Source organism: Oxyura jamaicensis, chromosome 10 (assembly GCF_011077185.1).
Source record: "Oxyura jamaicensis isolate SHBP4307 breed ruddy duck chromosome 10, BPBGC_Ojam_1.0, whole genome shotgun sequence".
In the NCBI taxonomy this organism is placed as follows: domain Eukaryota; kingdom Metazoa; phylum Chordata; class Aves; order Anseriformes; family Anatidae; genus Oxyura; species Oxyura jamaicensis.
The window spans coordinates 21,501,161-21,521,288 of record NC_048902.1 but is presented as its reverse complement, the minus strand read 5'-3'; the positions used below and the strand labels follow the sequence as shown (position 1 = coordinate 21,521,288).

The window sequence follows — 20,128 nt, the reverse complement described above, 5'->3', positions numbered from 1 at the left end:
AAAAAGAAAGAGAGAGAAAAAGAAAGAGAGAGAAAAAGAAAGAGAGAAAGAACTTAATGAGTGCAGAGATCCAATTTCCACACAGGAAAGATACTATATTGATGCGCATAGCTCATAGCCTGGCAGCATTAGGATAGGTGGCACAACCCAGCATCAGGATGCAATATTTGGAGTACCACTGCCCAAAGTGCTGAGTTCATTTCCTCTCTCTCCAGGAGCTCACAGGAGATGGTCGAGATCTGCAGTAGGGGAAACTCAGCTTTGGCTTTGGAACGTCAGTCTGCTTTGTTCCAGCATTTCATCCCTTCAAGCAGTTCTGATCCTCTTTAGTATTTGTTGCTAGGAGACCAAGGATTGTCCTAATTATAGATGAAAAGCAACTCCCATCTCCAAATTGCCTACTTTACAGAAAGGGCCATATCAAGAAAAAAAATAGACCAAATATGAAAAACTCTCTTTTCCAGGCTATACTAGGTCTACCCTACTCCTTCCACCTATGGGTCTGAATGAAAAAGGAAGTCCATGCATCACACCACACAGCTAAGCAAGCCACATGCACCAAGCAGGTTTTATGGTGCAGGGTGAACATTAACAGCCAGCCCTAGCTAGCTGCCCCTCTCAGAGAGGAATCTTTTTACTTTTCTCAGAGGGAGACGTCAACACATCAGACTTCCCACCCATGCTAGATGCTGACAAATACCCAAGAAACAGTAGCAGACTTTAATTTATAACATCTGGATTCAACACTGAAATCACCTACATCTTCCCACCAGACACATGACACGCTGCAAACATCCTAACAGGCAGAACAGATGCCATGCAATGCAGACAAACAGAGGCTCAGTGTCTACTCTAGCTTAACTTGGTCTTTCTATAAATAACACAATCCCACAAGCAGTCACTTTCCCTGAATTTCCACAGCAAGTTCACTCTGCATGTGAGCAGCTGCAGTGCATCCTTAATCTTTTTTTCCCACACTCTTATTACTCATTTTGGTTCCTCCATTAATAATGGGACACCAAGGAGCACCCTGCTGAGACCTGGACAGGCATATCATGTCAGCAGGGCATCACACTGGTAGAAGCACAGCATTTCACTTGAAGGAAGCTTATGTGCTTACCCTGGCTAAAGGAAGGAGGCAATGAACAATTGCCTAGGATGGAAAGAGCAGAGTTAGAGCTACACAAAGAGCACCAGCTCCACGTGAAAAGGCAACTTCCTAAAGCTCCAAAACTGCTGGGTGCAACAGCCCACACGCCTTGCTGCAGCAGCCACCCAGAGATTTAAGGGATGCAGTGAGGGAAAGGCTTTCCTTTTTTAGAAGCAAAGCATACTTTGCATTTCCAAGCAGACAGTGGTCCCTACTCAGCTACAAGAGCACGGGACCAAGGCAGCTGCAGCGTGCAGTACCGTAAAGACACTCCAAGTCATCCTGCCCTGAGATCAGCCAGCTCCTGAAGAGGCGCAGGTGGTAGGAGCACTGCTGGAGATGATGGGCTAGAGTGGCATCCAGTGAGATGTTCCGGCTCGTGGCATAGTCAGAGGAAAAACGGCGCAGCAACTGGGCAACGTGGTGGTGCTCAAACGCATCTGGAGGAAAGGGGGCCATAAAGAGTGAGAGGAGTGGGGAGGCGCAGCTGAGAAATAGAAAAAATGTAGAGATGTGGGGAATGGAGCAGAGCTGCCAGCGCTGGGGCTACTGAATGGGAGATGACCCTTATCGGACACTGCAGCCCAGTCCCTCCCACAGTAAACAGACCAGGAATACCCTCAGCGCTACATACCCCAAATGTTAATGCAGCAGAGCAGACTCCCACCTGGCCCAGCCTCTGCCAAACACAACTGCAGCGCATGGGCAGTCCCACCACAAGCAGAACAGCAAGTATAAGAAAGACAGGCCCAAACTCACCCTCCCAGAGGAGACAAGAACTCCAGACTGCCAGCAAAGCACAAAGACCTGCATCCAAATGCAGCCAGTCACTTCAGCACACGGAAGAGAACAAATGACCTGGCACCAAATGACTGGAGGCTGTGCAATATACACTGTGGGGACAGCAGGGCTTGACTGAGAACATATTTTTAGTGTGTGTAGAAAACCATAAGTGCTGCCCTTCTCTTTTTAGACTTTCAAAACAGCCCTGTGCAATCTTTTGTGATGTCCTTGCTGTTGCATGGCAGTCAAGATACTAGCCTACAGGCCTATCTTCTCCATGTGTGCAGCTTCAGGACTCATATTGTGCTCCCAAGACTCATGAGATCAGGTCATATAACATCTGGCTTGACACTGTGCTTGGCCACGGCTCTAGTTCAGCCATCCCATCTCACCAAGTTGAGGCAGCTCTTAAAACAAAACAACAGATTTAGGGCTACGAATAACTTTTGCATCCTCTGGCAAGTGGTTCATGCAGCTAAATGTCCTTGCTGTTAAAAACAGTGTTACGTGTAGACCAAAGATGCTTAACTTCAAGTTCAGACCTGCTGGACCTCTGTCTTTGCTTTTTTGATTAAGAATCACTTTACCATTAGAAATATTCATTGGGTTCTTGAGAAAATCTGATGCCCAGTTTTGTTTTACTGTATTTTTTGTAGGGGGCAGGTGCTTTACAGTGTGGCTTGGGAAAGACTGGTACTTGGTACAAGTTTTGTTGGCAAGATAGAATGACACATCCTGCTGACATACACCACATTTTCTCAGATGGTTTCCACAAATACAAATTGAGCAGTTGTCCACTCTAGGAAAAACAAAACCAAGCAAAGAGAATAATAGGTTCCCTTTTGATATGTGAAACAAAGACACAGTTAGTTGTCCCTTCCTCTTTCATCTTTCCCAAAACTTTGGTCTTTGTAACAGTCTTCTAGACTTCCTTCATCTTCCAGATCACAGAGAGCAGAATTTCTTCGTATTTACTATGCAACAAGATTTCAGAAGCAGCCATGGCCACTTAAGACAGAAATACTTAACCTGGTATCTTTCAGTGATGTGCTTTGGATCTAACTTGTCTCAACAGCAGGAGCCATGAGGTATGGGTAGGTGTGGTGCTATGGAACAAACCTTTTCAAAAGTTTCAGTGTAAATTATAATAAACAGTAGCTCAAGGCATCTGCTACAACCCATGTAGTGGTCTTTAATCTCAAAAGACTCATAGTTCAGGTGTTAGGTGTGTTAGGTTACTAGCAATATGAAGCAGAGATGGTGAGTAAATATAAGCACAGTCAGATATCTTTCCTTACCAAGCCTCTTCATAGCTACTAGCACAACAGGAGTGAATACGATCACATCACCCTGCATGGCACATTGCTGATCCCCTCCTAGCTTGGGATGATGCCAGGCCCAAGCCAGCACTGTACACCATCAGCAGATGTAACTTCTGGAGAGACACCATTTCCAGGATAATGTCATCAGGAAAGGTGAGACTACTCCCACCAGCACCACCATGCTTGGAGTAACCAAGGGACCACCATAACAAACAAGTTTGCAAATAGGAGTACCAGTAAATTCATGGCCTCCTAAGACCACTGTACTAAGGAATACAATGTGCAGAGGGAATGCTGCTAGCATCTTCTGCTCTCCCACACAGACTGCACTTTTCAAGGCGACACACATACAGCTCCAGGCTATCCTTGTTTTGATCCTTAAGATCTGCTCTGTAGCAACTGAAGACCTAAGCTGCAGTGCTCTTAGGATACGGAGTAGATATCCCCACACACCCTCAAATCCAAGAGCATTCTCTCCACCCCCTGCAAGGCAGCACAAGAGAAGGCCTTAACATCAGCAGTGGAATTAAAGGCTGCTTTAGGAGTCCATTCACAAAGCTTTTTCACACAAATGCCTGGGAGGGAAAGCAGCCTGACAGATCTCCCACAAACAGCACAGGAACCATTGTGCAGTAACAGCAGATGAGTGAACAAGTTAGTCACAATGAGACAATGGGGAAAGGTGAAGCATATTTGGACACCAGATACACAGACACGCAAAAAAAACACAAGGTGGCTGAAAGGAGATCATGTGCAGAGAGAACTGAATGTGAGCATGGGGTTAGAAGTGTGAGGGAACGTCAAATCAAGGAAGCAAACGTACCATTAGTCGGATGCTTTGCAAACGACACAGAAAATCGTTTTACGGCTGGCATAGACAAGAGCTCTGAGGAAATAAAAACAGATCATCTCAGTTAACAGCCTACCTCTAAGGATCCCCCAGCCTTCATATGCTTGCAACTACCCTTTCAAGTTCACCTTCTGGCTTCACCCCCATAACACATGCTCCCACTGACATTGCTGTAGCACCCCAGGCACTTTCTGCCCACAGATTTGACTGAAGCTCTGAGGTTTCTTGGACACTGTCGGTTCCCCACTTTCCTTGCACTGTCCAACCAGTGCCCCCCCGACTCTATAAACTCCTTGTCACACTCCTTCCCACCACACTTCCAGCCATCTTGATGGAAAGCCAGGCTCAGTCCAGTGAAAGATGCAAGTAGGCCATGCTTGCAACTACAAAAGCACATTACCAAGCAATCAGCAGCATTACAGAATACCCTGAAATCCTGGAACCATAGTCCTCAGGATTCACCTCTGCCCAAGGAAAACACACTGTTCTACAGAGGCACTGAAAAGCTGTGGCACTGGAAAGAGCAGCTCAAAACATCCTCTTAATGCAAGTTAAACACAGCTATTTGAGAATTTAAAAGCTTAATCAACTAACTAATTAGGGAACAAACAAAACACCCATGAAGGCATGCCTCCGCAGTTCTGTTGCTCAAAGCATTTCGATACGGAAGACATTTTGGGATACATTTGTCACACTGGTCCTCAGGCTTCTCTTAGAGCCATGGAGCAAATCAGACCAAGATCAAACATCAGAAAGACAGTGAATGCAAGGATAGGCTCTATGCATCTAATGGGGCTCAAACAGTTGAGTTTTAAAACACACGGATTACTCTCTGTATGCTCAAAAAAAACAACCCAAAAGAATGAAAGCTTCAGCTTATTCCCACTCTGGGAATTCCTTGGCTATCACAGAATCATTTAGGTTGAAAAAGACTTCTAAGATCACCCAGTCAAACCTTTAACATAGAACTACCAAGATCACCATTAAACCATGTCACTAAGCACTACTTCTACATGTTTTTTTGAAGACCTCCAGGGATGGTGACTCAACTACTTGGGCAGTCTGTTCCAATACTTTACAACCCTTTCAGTGAAGAAATTTTTCTTAATATCCAACCTAAACCTCCCCTGGCACAACTAAAGGCCATTTCTTCTTGTCTTACTACTTGGTGCTTAGGAGAAAAGACTATTCCCCACCTCACTATAGCCTCCTTCAAGGTAACTGTAGAGTATGATAAGGTCTCCCCTGAGCCTTCTTTTCTCTAGGCTGAACAACCCAAGCTCCCTCAGCTGCTACTCATAAGACTTGTTCTCTAGACCCTTCACCAGCTTCGCTTCCCTTCTCTGGGCACACCCTAGCACCTTGATGTCCTTCTTGTAGTGAGGGGCCCAAAACTGAACACAGTATTCAAAGTGTGGCCTCACCAGAGCTGAGGAGAGAGGAACAATCACTTCCCTAACCCTGCTGGCCACACTATTTCTGATACAAGCCAGGATGCTGTTGGCCTTCTTGGCCCCCTGAGCACACAGCTCTGCCAGGCAGCTTTCCAGTCACTCTTCCCCCAGCCTATCATGGGAAAGAATGGTCTAGGCCACCTGTATATATGACTTGGTGTGAGAACCCAGCCAATCATATCTTTTGCTACTACTTAGGAACTGAGGATGTAATTTCTATTTCATGTTTCATGCATCCATTCCACCTACTCTGTATGCCTATCACTGTACACCAAGGTTAGGAGACTTACATACCAATTTATGCTGCCACACCCCACAGTATATTTCTCTATTTACACTAACTGGCTTGCCCACATAATATATTTAAAACAACTCTAAAGGTTGCTGCAATTTCCCTTTGCAACATAATAGCCCTAGATTTTTTTTTTTAATCCTCTTTAAACGCAACAGATAGATGGCAAAGCTTCCCTACATGTGCATCTTCTGAGAAGTGTCTGAGTCCTAGTGCTGCAGTCAGTCAGCTGGTAACCACCTCAATCTTCCCAGGGACACGAGTCCTTTATCAGGACATCAATTTAAATGGTGCTGCAACAATGGTGCTGGACCACTGGCTTCAGACAAACCAACTTCAAAGCATCTCCATCAGTGGACCTTCCCTCAACCTGAGCTTGGGACACAACTCTGCACTGAGGTCTTGCTTAACCCTCTTTCCAGTCCCAAGCAAAAAGACATAAGGGCCACTTAAACTTCACTTGAGCAAGTCTTTGACGAAGTGCTATAAACCATGCATCATATCCTGAAGCATCATGAAAAATTGTCAGATTTCATGCAAAGACATGCTTCAGAATCTGAAGGCTTTAGCATGACTGTGAAAAAAGCCTTGATACAAATGTACTCCCAAGAGACTGCTGTAGCTGCTATGTCACTTATTGCAGTCAGTTCTAGTGACGTTTGTTTTAAATGCCAATGTTCATCATTTCATTGGTACTTGTTTGAGCAGAACAAACAGATTAAGGGCTTATTTCACACTCCAAACTACCTTCCTGAGAAGATAAATGTCCTTCTGACTCCTATTTGTTTTTCCAACCCCCCCAAATTCTTATTGCAGCAGGGCACTGGTAGCACAGGGTGCCATAGCACACTATGAAATATGAAAAATGAAATGCACCATCAAGATGAATAATTCTGCATTATGTTAGTCACATATTAGTTAAGTAAGTCTGACTTTTAAGTACTTGAGTGCACAGCTGCATCTAAGCACACAGAAACCTTGTCACAGAATTTAGCCTAAAGCAGTAGGTGTCTGCCATGGACCTTGACTGTAAGTAGCCAGTTGCAGGCACAGTCCCACTACACATCCTATGAAGAAAGGCAGTGCTGCACCAGGACTGAGCAGAATCTGTCCTGTTCCCAGCTGAGCACAGAGCAAGCAGTCTGACAGTTTTCCCTGAGAATTAGTACTGCCTTCCGCCCACAATGCTTGCACAGTCGTAGAAGAAAATCAGCCGGAGCCCTAGCTGGCCTTTTCAAGTGGCTTTCTTGGTATCCATATCTGTCTTGTGCCAAACACCATGAGCTTATTCTGGGATCCACAGGTAGCCAGCACTCAGGCTTGTGCAGCAGGGTTTAAAAAATCCTTCCAGTTCACCCTCCTTGCCTCTATCACACAGCCTGTTGTTTGCTAGGGAGCTCCCTAAAGAGGTGAAAAGCAACACCATTTTCTCTTACACTCTGCAAAACAGCACAGAAAGCTGGTGTACCTAATGGTCTCAATACAACAGTATTCAGGGGGTTCCAACAGGTCTGTGCATTGGATAACATCTTTACACCCTGATTTGCTAGGCCATTTTCCTTCCCTCAAAACTGAACAAAAATTCAAATTAATCGATCTCCTGTTTTCCCCGATGCCACAAATTATAACCTTAGTTATCTCCCCAGCTTGTCACATACTGGTGTTGTGTTCATTGTGATCCCAATAAGAAAGGCACTCAGACACAGTAACAAATAATAATCCATTCAAATGCAGGGAAACCCGAGTTGTGAAGTACTGGATGGATTTCCAACCAAGGCACAGCACATTGTGCAGACCCCATCCATGGAGAGGCTTGTCCAATGCTGCATAACTCAGTGTTTGCAGTACCTGAAGGGACATATAAGATATCTGTCCTCTCTCCCTTCCTATATTACTTTTGACCAACAGTTTTGTTTGGAAAGGACCCTTAAAGATCTAGTCCAAGCACCCTGCAACAGACAGGGACATCTTTCACTGTGTCAGGTTGCTCAAAGCCCTGTCCAACCTTACTTTGAACACCCCCAGTAATGGGGCATCCACAGCTTCTCTCAGCAACCTGTTCCAGTGTCTCACCACATCAGTTGCAAAAAAAATTCTTCCTTATTAAAAAAAAAAAAAAAAAAGTCTCTCTCTTTCTTATAAGCATTGTTTATATACTGAAAGGCCACAATAATGTCTCTCCAGAGCCTTCTCTTCTCCAGGCTGAACCATTCCAACTCTCTCAGCCTGTCTTCACAGGAGAGTTGACCAGACCTCTGATAACTTTCATGGCCCCCCTTGCTCTACCAAGTCCATGTCTTTCTTGTGCTTGGGACCCCAGAACAGTACTCCAGGTGGGGTCTCATGAGGGCAGAATAGAAAGGAATGTCCTGGTTTTGGCTGGGATAGAGACAGCTTTCTTCATAGGAGCTCATATGGCACCATGTTTTGGATTTGTGACAGAAACAGTCCTGATAACACACCGATTTCTTACTCATTGCTGAGCAGTGCCTACACAGAGTCAGGGTCTTTTCTGTTTCTCACCTGCCCCACCAGCCAGTAGGCTGGGGGTGCAGAACAAGCTGCGAAGGGACACACCAAGACAGCTGACCCCAAGTGTCCAAAGGGATATTCCAAATGATATGCCATCATGTTCGGCAATAAAAGCTGGGAAAAGAAGGAGGAAGGGGGAATGTTTCAAGTTATGCTGTCTGTCTTCCCAAGAAACTGTTACTCATAACGGAGTCCTGCTTTCCTGGAAATGGCTGAACATCTGCCTGTTGATGGGAAGCAGTGAATGAATTATTTATTTTGCTCTGTTTGCAGGCACAGCTTTTGCATTACCTATTAAACTGCCTTTATCTCAACCCCTGAGCTTTCTCACTTTTACCTTTTCAATTCTTTCACCCATCTCACTGCAGGGAAGTGAACGTGCAGCTGTGTGGGGCGTGGATACCTATTGGGGTTAAACCACAACAGGAGAGAATCACCTCCCTTGACTTGCTGGGCATGCTGCTTTTTATGGATGTTGTGGATGCCTCATCCCTGAAAGTGTTCAAGGCCAGGTTGGATGGGGCTTTGGGCAACCTGGTCTAGTGGGAGGTGTCCCTGCCCATAGCAGGGTGAATGGAACTCGATCATAGAATCATAAAACCATAGAATGGTTTGGGTTGTAATGGGCCCTTAAAGATCATCTGGTTACAATGAGCTTTATGAGGATACGTTTGGCTTTCTGGACAGCAAGTGCACATTGTAGGCTCACGTTCAGTTTTGAATCCATCAGCTTTCCCCAGGTCCTTCTCTGCAGGGCTGCTCTCAATCAATTCATCACCTAATCTGTTCTAATCAATACTTTACAGAGTCTGAATGACCTTCATACTGGGATCATAAAGAACACTTGCACTGATGCATTACATCCCTACAACTACTCCAGGATACCTCAGCCTTTTCCTGTGCTCCAATTACCTTGAAAGTAGCAACAGACTCTCTGCTTCTCAATACATAATGCGCTAACTGCAGATCAGTCCTCAGCTGGCAACACTCCTTCATCCATGCACTGAGCAACATTTATACTAATGGCCCAAATACATTTTACCAGACTGTCTTCCTGAACTATACATCAGTACAAACTAGTCACAATAACTAGACCTTACAGTCCTCTCGCAGTATTTTGTCCAAGCATCCCACTTACCACGAGCATATCACACCTATTACACTTGCTTTCTGACAGCTCTCAGACTCTTCTGTGTGCCCAGCACACTGATGGGGACTCCAGCACTCATCTTATTCCACCCAGCACATCACACTGCCTTTGGGATGGCCCCATCTTCTGTAGGTTGAGCATTACTGTCTCAAGAAAACATTGGCTTAACATCAGGAAGATCACCAACATAAGCAAAATGATTTGACGTGCTGGATTTCAGTACCAGGACAAACCTATTTCCTATCCAGACCAATAATCCCTCCTCCACAACAGCAAGTAGTATTAAAATACGAGAGCAAAATCAGACACCAGCATGACCATACACCAGCATTACCATACATCAGCATAAAACTCCTCACACAGTATCAGCTCCTGTTTTGTCCTAGCAGAGTTCATGATTTCTTGGGATATGACAAAATGCATTACTGTAGATGCAGCGAATATACACATTCAACTGTGTCGCTCTTCGTAATGGTCTAAGTCTCTGCCTTAGTAGTATCCTGAGACACCGAAGTCCATAAGTTAACCTGCAGCACAGAGAACACACATACCGTCTTTGTATGTCAGGCTGCTGGCAAACTTTTTGCCATGGCTGCGTGCGTAGTCCTGGAGGTTGGGGGCACTGGAGGAGCCTCCCAGCACAGTGGTGCTAAACAGGCCGGTGCATTGTGACCCTGGAAAGGCATGGAAGGTGTTAGTATTACATCTCCACCACATGCAACTACAGAAAAGCAGGGTTAGTTGAAGAATGAGGAATAAACTGCCTACTTCACAGGCATCTCAGGAAGAAATTGATGCTAGGGGAGCGTGGGGAGGCAGTAAACCCCATTCTCAATTCAGAAGTGACAAATGCACATCAGGTAGGCCCAATACTCAGCTCCAGGAAAGTTTCTAACTCCTTCCAGTTGTGTATTTCCCTCTGGCTCTTCTGTCCTGGTCTAGGAAAAACATCTTGATATCTGCCAGTCAGCAAAACTAAGCATTCATATCAGAAAAGCCAAGATGCAAATCACTGATGTTCATGTCACAGGCCTTTGTTTCTCTGCTCTCCTGTCCTTTCTCTGGAAAGATCCTTCTTCTGCAGGGCACTGAGAAGGAGAAAGGGTTGTCTACATCTAATAAATTTCAATGTGTTTAATCTGTTGCTGTAAATGGAGATTAATTGCTCTGTCAAGCAGTAAGGAAAGCAATATGACCAGAGAATTTTCTTTTTCAAGCTGCTGCCAGATGATATTTCACATCCACTTGGTCATGCCTTGACTCCCAAGTGGATCCAAGTGTTCCATGGTCTACATCCACAAAGCACCAGATGCCCACACAGTGTGAAGATTTGCATAACCTGTGGCAACGAATGAGGTGTTCAAAATGGTCTCAAGCACAGGAGGGCAACCTAAGACCAGTGGCTTTGGCAAGTGCTGGTGGTTGCTTCTGTGAAGTACAGCATTTTTTACAGCAACTTGAATTTATGTGACATTTAAGGAACTGCTAGGCATTAGAAACGGGACTCTTTTGACCAAGGAAAGCAATTGTCCATGAGAAAAACAAAAACAACTTCTTATGGGCCAGACAAACCACTGATAGTCTATGAATCCCCTGTTAAACTGTCTTGATACTACAGTCTGTACTGAGAATAACAACTACTAAAAAACAACATTACTCCCACATACATTGCTTCCAGAAATAAGCAGGTTGATCTTGCTCCATCTTGTCTGCCAGGATGAAAAACCTGACATATTGCCTTCTAACATTTATGTGGAACAATGCAACTGTTACTGCTGTTAAAAAGATCCTGCCTGTATTGCAACAGCTCTTGGTTCTAAAATACAGCACAATTTAAGTTGGAAGGAACCTTTGGAAGCTTCTTTCCCAATCCCCATAGCAAGACCAACTTGGATCAGCTTGCTAGGGTTTGTCCAGTCAAGTTTTGCATACCTCCAAGGAAGGAGATTTCACCACCTGTCGAGGCCCCTGTTCCAATATTTGGTGCATTTGTGAAAACTGTGTTCCTCTTAGCTAATTGGTATTTCCCATCTGCAGCTTCTGCCTGTTGGTTCTCATTCTATCACCATGTGCCTTGGAGAAGAGTCTGTCTGTCTCTGTATTCTCTGTAACCTCCCATTTAGGTGGCTGAACAACATTAAGGTCTCCATCCTCCATTCATCTTCTGACCCAAAGACCACACAGGCCCAGCTCTCTTGGCTTCTCCTTATCAACTGCATGCTCCAGCTCCCACCCACCTCCATTGCCCTGTACTGGACTTACATAAACCTGCTATGTCCATGAGCTTCTTGCACTAGGGAGCTCAGGACAGGATAGCAGTACTTCAGACACAGTCTCACAGATGCTGAACAGAAAAGAAAAAACAGCTCCCTCAGCCTGCCTGCTGCAGTCCTGTTAACTCAGCAGAGAAAGCAAGCCATTGTCTTCCTCTGGTGGAAGGGAGCGCTGCTGCCTAGTGTCCATTTGTTGCCTATGACGATGCCAGCCCTTTTCCTACAAAACTGCTTTTCAGCTGGAGCCTCTGGAGAAAAAAAACACAGATCCTGAGCTTTGAGTTATTCATGCGTAAGCTCAGTCTCAGCTGACAGCTCCTGCTTCTTGGAACAGTGGAGGATGATAAAGACTTCTCATATGGACTGAACCTAAGCTACTCCACCATATCACTGCTGATAGCTTTTCCAGCATGACAGACTAGCACATACATGTCCTTCAACAAACAGGCAAAGAACTCTTGCCTGCAGGGTGATTGATACACAAGTCTTAGAAAATTTTCTCCTAATGCCTTAAAGTGAAGTTCAGTGGTGACTCAGCGTAAACTGGAATCTGTCAGAAAGCAAATAAAATTTTGTCAAGTGGCAGCCAGCATGATGTTCACAGTCATCCTTCTATGGAACAACAAACAACATCAAAATCAAGACTCATTTACCAGCAAATAAAAATGTAACAGAATATTTTTATCACTTGCTATCTTGTGCAATTTTGAGTCAATAATCATTGAGCTAGGGATACCCCAGTGGTTCTGTTCTTCTACAGTAGAAAAAGCACTCTGTAAGCACCCTTAAACCTGAATAAAATTTACAAGGATGATTGTGGATGACAGCAATTGTCTATGAATAAACTCTAGGAGTTCACTGTAAGCAAAGTAAACAAACACACATCCTAAAAACATAATGGTATACTAGCAAATTGGTTTTAAGATGTAGCAACACTTGCCAGAAACAGCAGCGTGTACTGGATTAGTTTTGTATATTTAATTTTCAGATATCTATTCAATGCTTCAGATGCTTAAAAATGGACATCCCGTTTCCCTGTGGGACAGGAATTCTCAGAACAAGGCTGTCATCCCCAACAGCAATACACCACCTCTTACTCAAACAGCAAGGAGATATCCCATTTCAGTGTTCTTGCAAGCGAAGAAAGGCATTGAAAGATCCCTAGACTTCTCAAGGCAGAAGCATGCACAATACTGCAGACAAACCACAATGACGCATTTGCTCCCGCCCAGAAAAATGAGGCATACTCCAAAGCATCATACTGCAAAGATGAAGCAAGCTGCTGCTCTCCCCTTTTCCAAACAGCCATTTTAAGGCATCTTTTAAAATACTCTAAAGACAGAATTCTAGAAGGTATGGCAACAAGGTTATTCTAGGAGCTATGCCCTGCTCCCCTTTCCTGTATGCCTCAACATATAAGGTTATACTTGAAGAGATGCAAATGTCCCCTCAGACATAAATAGCCAGACACTGACAAGGTCAGGCAACAAGAGAGTAAGCTCAGCTTCAGAAAAGCTCAGAAACAGCGGTAGCATCTGATGAACCACCTCATAGCACAGCTGCTGAGACAAGTATTAAAGCCAAAGTTCAACCTCATTTGAGTTCTATCTTCTTTCTCCAAGAGAGAGAGCATTTCAGATCATAAAGGGGGAATAAATTAGATTTCTACAAAATAAGCAGGAATATTCCTTGAAGAGCTTGACTTTTAAAGGTAAAGAGGCACCATTCTTTTCAACAGTTCTCAGGCTGAGAGAAATTCACAGAAATGGACATCCTAATAACCAGAGATTGTGCAAGCTGGAATTGTATCACAAGTCTCTCCTGCTCAGCCCTTCTTTGCATGTAGCTACAAGTCTCTACAGACTGAACTGAGTATCCAGCTGTATCTACTGTCACAGATCTGGTCTCTCAATTCCTACCCAAAGTTTTGCCTCTGCAGAGCTTCACAATTGGAAGTGATCAGCAAAGGCTTTCCTGCAAGGCAAGACAGACAAGAACCTGGTATTAAACCTGATGGGATCACATTTTAAATTTTGTTGTCAAGGAAAAGTAGTCCTCTGCAAGAGTCCGGTATAGCAGTAGTCTTCTCTATTCCCAAAGCAGACATTCCTCAGAAACCTCGAAAACGGTATAGTATCTATGCTGTAAAATCTGCTTTCCAGAACACATGCCTCCTGGCACTCAGAAATCCAAACAGCGAAGACAGTTTGCATATTGTATTTGATGTATTCGTTCTTCAAACAGATGTGCTTCATTGAGTGTATGCTATCTTAGAAATTCTCATATTAATTCACATGGATTCACAGATTAACCACAGGTTTCTTCAAGCCTAATCAAGGCAGTCTATTGTAGTTTCCTTAATACTGCAGGTGGTCTGTGAAAGGCAGCAGATATACTACACTCAGAAACCACTATGGCCAAGGTTATTATGCCTTTAAGAAAATAATATGCATCAACATTACTTCATAGACTTTTCCAGCTGGCTGGAACTATAGGTGGCAGACTCCATGGATACTTCCTTATCATTCCAAAGAAAATTCAATTAACTTGGCAAGAATTAGTTTCCAAAGAAACAAAATAGGCCTTTCAGAAAATCCTTGGCTGCAGGATGCCCACATAACAGAGAAAATAACTGGTAAGTCAGAACTTCCGCAAGGAAATCTACATCCATGCCTCAAAGTCAAAATGTAAAAAATGGCTTTAAAGAAAAAGAAAGTGAGCATAACTTGGGCACTTCCACCTCCTGGTGCTTATTAGTCATCTTCAGGATCTAGGTTTCTAAACAGACCTTGCTTTAGCAAAAATATTTCAGGAAAAAAATCCACTATTAACACATAGTTTAGCAGGGAATAGGTTGGCAGGGAATGGTATCCTCAAGGACACATAGAGAACACCAACTGCCCCAAAATATTTTCTGCCACTGGCTACCATGCAAAGAACAGCTAACCAGTGGATCCTAGCTCAAGTGAAGCTGTCAAAACACTGCAGCAGATAGATGACAGAGCTGTTCCATACAAGAGTTCTTTATGAAACAAAGGTAGAAATAAAATAGTCTTACATGATGAGCAGCTTTGTTTGTAAATTACCATTCTTCAGAACAGAAAGCATACTAGTTCTCACGTGAAATCACCTCTTCCTACTAAGATTACAAAAAATGGTGTAACAAATGATAGCAACACAGAAGCAGAAGTCCAGTCTCTAAGTACACAGCTTGCTCTGTTGTTTCGTGCTATAAATGGATTTCGTGCTATATAAAGGATGAGAGGTGCATCTTCTGTTGCTAGAAACTGAAGGAGAAGATCATACACAAAAGGCATTACAGTAAGATAGCCTTTATAGCAGTCTAGGCAGTAACACTACAAGAAGAGATAATGCATATACACAGACATACAAGGAACTTAAGCCAGATGTATATGGGAAGGGACAGACAGATGCACGCAAAAATACATAGGTACAGGTGAGCAGGCTGAGTATAGGTCAAGTACAGTACCTAAGCCACTTTGCTTCATCTCAGAAGACTGCCTTGAGTAAGTGCTGAAGAGGCGATAACCTCCTGATTTGGAAGAAGATTCAGAAAGCACCTGCAAAAAGAGATAGTATAGTTAGTGTCATGCCCTAAGTTACCCACTAATGTCAAAAGCCTTTATACACCCATAAAAAGTGAAGAAAAATGTCTCTTCCTTAAAATCACAATTTTCAAGAAGCATACAGGTACTTCTTGTATGCTAAGCTTGTGACAGTGTGTGCTCAATTTTAATTTCAGGTTTGTGTTGGGTTATGGAACAGTAGAGATTTCAGAAGTATGAAGGGATTCCTGTACTAAGTTCCTTGTATCCCAAAACTCTTGTTGGAAACACTGGGACATACAGTTCCTTCTTAAGCAGCAGAAAAGTATGTCCCCTTAAATTTAGCATGCACCCACTACAAAGAGCCCTCGCGTACTGCAGACAAAGATTACACCACAAATGACACAGAGACAGAAGACATCTAACAAACATCTCAAGCCCTAACTTTCTGCTTTCACTAGCTCAGAAAATAGATACCAAAAATGCCCATGAAGCACCCTGAAGGTGTCAGCTACCTGCTGACTGTGAAATTAGCCTTATGGCATACAAATAGCCATGAAAGAGAGTAGTAAGGTCAGTAAAATCACTCTCTGTTGCTTTAGCAGGTCAGAGACTGTGACAGTTCTAAACCCTATGACAGATTAAATACTCTAATAAACCCTCCAGTTAGCAGGGACCTCTGATTTGCACAAGACCATAGATAGGAAACAGGAAGAAGAAATGGGGAGCTGAACTGTGAGATGCAAAGGCTGGAATCTAAGGGAACACAAAGATAACAATGTGGCAAGGTGAAGAGGTTGTGAGCAATCTGGCAGCTGGAACATGAATGCCTCTACAGAGCATGTAATCTAAATATACTTGTGTTTTTCAAGCATTTCCTTACTTGCTCTCCCTCATCAATTCCCTATTTCCTCAGTGAGGAGTTTGGTAGGTCAGCTTTCCAAAAAATCCCTGTTCAAATCTCATCCCCAAGTCAATCCACAGAATCAATTCAAACTCTGGCATGTTAAGAGGAATCTCAGGAAACTAAAACTAGGCAAAAGACCTTCACTAGAACAACCTAGACAGCCATATTACCTCCATGGACCCTGTCTTCCGGTTCCTGATCAATGGTGATCTTCGCTGAATGCTGACTGGCTCAGAGGGCTGTGGAGACCTTTGCTGTGCACGATCTGGCTCATCAATGCCCTTCTCTTTAGAGAGGTCCTCCAGGCTGCCTTGGTCTGTTTTCTTGTCCTCATTCTGCAGTAAGAAACACTGACAGCTCCAGGCACGTGTCCTTACCAGGCACTGCCCAGGGCATTTACTCTAGGCTCGTATCTCCAGTTCTGCTAAGCTCAGTGAGATATCAGCATTCTGCTTTCTCCATATACAAAGACTGTCCTGAAAAGCCCACAAAGTCAGGCAGAGAACATAACCTACTTAGAGTCCTCAGGCACAAGACTAAAGGCCAGAGGAGAACATGCTGCTGGAGACCAGACTGCAGCAGGGCCCAGCAGAGCAGCATGGGGTCTGACAGATCCATGCTCACCATGTCCCCAGCACGCAGGGCACAGTGTCACTCTTGTCTAGGACAACGTGCTCACCTCTGCTGATGCAGGACGAAAGCCAAATCCCGTGGGGACATTTCTGTCTTCCTCACAGCCTTTCACACCAGGGCTGAAATGCAGCTCCACATGGAAACGCTCTTCTGAAGATGGGTCCTGTGAACAGGAATGATAGGGAATAAATAAACGAATAAAAATCAATCCCACTATCAGCACAGGCTGTGATATGGACTTAGGTCAGCCCACCATGCTGGTGCAGCACGCATCCCAAGCACATCCTTTTGGAAGAAAGGCAGAAGCAACAAGGAACCACAAACATACTGGCTCTAGGTTTGTCTCATCCAAAAGGACAGCCCTTATTAGCACAAAGCTGAGGCATTCAAACTGTTGTTATTTTGTGACAACAGCCACCAGAAGACCAAAACAGCATCAGGCTATATGTATATATACAAACCTAAAGCATAGCCCCTTCTGATCCACACCTGTTGCAAAATCAGAACTTACTGGCACAGGGAGAGATGGGTTCCCTCCTATAACTTTAGGCAAGTTATTCCAAGATCTAAGTAACTGTCCCTCATATTAATTTAAAACTTATATATATATATAACTTATAAAATACTTTTATAGGTATTATATATATATATATTTATTTAAAAGGTAGCCAGAGCTTTTACAGGATCTGGCACTAATGAAAACCCCAAGTTTCATCATCTCAACTCACTAACAGACTTACACCACTCAAGATCTCTATTCTACCATTAAAATCTCACATCAGCTCTCTGAATACAAAATTCTAATTCTAAAGCTTACAGAGAAAAGGGACTGCTCCTCTCACCCACTATGACCTCCTGCAGTACAGGTCACCAAACCTGGGATTCAGTATGTACAATTCAGCGTCAAAACTATTTATGTCATCACTGTCACCTTCCATATTCCATCTGTTTAAGTGATTATCTTTACTTCCTGAAGATATCACTATATACTTCCCTAACTATATCAGTCTATTTTTAACAAATAAAAAGTTTATGAATGTGGGATTTATGGACAATTTCTAGAAGTATTCTGAATAAACTGTCAAATATAATTTGGTTTTATTTTGTTTTTCTTATTGTTCATTTGTAATTAATAGCAAGAAACATCAAATGATTTTGCTTTAGGACATGCTTTAAAATAGCTAGTATCAATTACATAAGTTTGGTGTTACTGATCAGGATGGCATTCTGCTTACATGTAACAAACATTAACTGGGTCACTTCCTCTTGCCTTAAAATAAAAATTAGCAGTTGTGTAAATGATCCATCCATCACTATTCACAAGGTGAGAGAGCTCAGGTCACAAACTTCCCAGCTGAACACATCTCTCAGGGGACTGTGCCTTGCATCATGGCAGGAAGGATTTTGTCCTACAGCTATATCCCTCACCTTGTTGTTGTCCTCGTAGAGCATGATAACAATCTGGGTCATGTAGTTCAGCTCTGAGATAGCACTCAAATAGTCCATGGCTCTCTTCCACTGCTGGTCTTTGTTCTCCTGATATATACACATAAACAGTCGCATGGAATAAGCAACAGCAGACACTTTGCAGCATTCAGTGAAATGGGTCTGAGAGACTTAGCCTCTCCACGAGGTAACAGCATTGTCAGGACAAAAACAACTTGCTTAACTTGCATGAAGAGAGATGACCTTGCAATGAGGGCAGGATGCTTACAGTAAGGAGCAACTGCATAGAGGGATACTACAGCTACCCATACAATCCACGTGCAGTTCTGAGCACATCGAGATGCAAGCCCCCTATGCCATGCTGACTGAAGAAAAGCATAACCCACAGCAGTACCCAAACACAGTCATTCTCAGTGTTCTATAGAATGAGTATCTTAGAGAAATCACAAAAAAAGCACAAGGAATGAACTGGTAAATAAAGGACTGAGTGAAGCTGCTTGTACACCATGCTGATTGATGTCTACAGAGCCACGCTGGACCCTTGGGCTCCACAAGGCAGGGCAGCCCACCCATAATTGTTTCCCAGCACTGCTAGGGATTGGCCACATGTAAAGTGCCACTCTTGCTGCTGTGGAGCGTCCCACCACCTTGATGGACATGAAATGAACCCCATTGGTACATATGAACTGAGATGCAGCTTAACATTCTTATACTGGCAACATGGCATCCTCTGACACTTGAGTGGGAAATAAAGCAGCATCTTACGGAGTGAGCAAGTATTACAAAGGTACTTGCATGATGGCTGCCTGCAGATACAGGTAGCTTCCAAAGACATCAGAAATCTCACCTGCTAAACAACCCCAAAGTCTCAAGGCTTTTGAGAACACCATGCTTAAAAGCAGGTAGATAAATCACAGTCTAAAGCAGAGCTTTTCTCAGGGCCTGCGTGATGATTCCTTCAGGAAGTAGATTATGAAAGCACAGGAAGAGACTGGACTGGATGAGTTAGTCCCCTCAAACTGTGTCATCTGTCCCTCTGGCAGAGAGCACCCCCTATGCATTTGCAACCCCAAGTCAATTTTTCTGTAAGCAAACTGATTTTCTTGACTTAGAATTGACCGAAAAACACTAAATAACAGCGACTGCATACATTTTTAAATAAAGAGCTGAAGGAGGCAGGAAGAAATTCCTGCATCACCACTGCCTCATATTGCTGCCTTCCTACACAGGCAAGTAGTCTAGACTCATCTCAAATCAACAGGAGAACTTTTGGAGAAAGCAAGGCAGGCAGTGTCAGGAAAGAGGAAGACCAATCCTCCTACGTGCCAGAAAGGCAGGAAGCTGCAAAATGCAAACATAGCAGAAATGGAGTAGGCCAGAGGCCACTGATGCACATCATTACTGGGAACGCTGGCTAAAGGGGCAACCTACAAACACTGTCTACCTTGGAAAGGGCTACTGAGAAAAAGTGGGGAGGCTTACTCTGTGAGCATTGCTGGAACACTTACATCCAGGAGCCCCCCATAGCGGAAGATGCTGAGCAGAGAGTGCACATGGCTCTCACTGGTGAAGTATAACCGTGTCCGAACATGGCGACCCGGTGACAAAACTCCTCTTGAGTACCTAAAAAAAAAATGTTTAGCCCCACATTACTCACAGTCTGCCAGTGTATTAACATTTATCATACAGCACCATTTCTGTTTACTTAACAAGAAAATCATACACTGGGAACTGTCAAAGAGACATAGGAACAGAACAAGCAGAGTGAGT

The 20,128-nt window shown here is 43.7% G+C and overlaps 1 protein-coding gene across 10 annotated transcripts in view; it reads right to left on the bottom strand.

Moving 5' to 3' along the window:
- The window catches only part of PPIP5K1 (diphosphoinositol pentakisphosphate kinase 1), a 50,496-nt gene that overhangs the window by 8,700 nt on the left and 21,668 nt on the right, over nt 1-20,128 (bottom strand). For 3 of the 10 annotated variants that reach the window (XM_035335809.1, XM_035335813.1, XM_035335810.1), the window contains exons 22-29: nt 19,867-19,981; nt 18,341-18,448; nt 16,959-17,075; nt 16,450-16,614; nt 15,297-15,387; nt 10,085-10,207; nt 4,079-4,141; nt 1,411-1,590 (exon numbers count right to left, since the gene is read on the bottom strand). In XM_035335809.1, coding sequence (XP_035191700.1) covers nt 1,411-1,590; nt 4,079-4,141; nt 10,085-10,207; nt 15,297-15,387; nt 16,450-16,614; nt 16,959-17,075; nt 18,341-18,448; nt 19,867-19,981 — 962 coding nt within the window. The remainder of the gene's footprint in view (nt 1-1,410; nt 1,591-4,078; nt 4,142-10,084; nt 10,208-15,296; nt 15,388-16,449; nt 16,615-16,958; nt 17,076-18,340; nt 18,449-19,866; nt 19,982-20,128) is intronic. The other 7 variants (XM_035335814.1, XM_035335819.1, XM_035335811.1 and 4 more) reach the window with 6 other exon arrangements.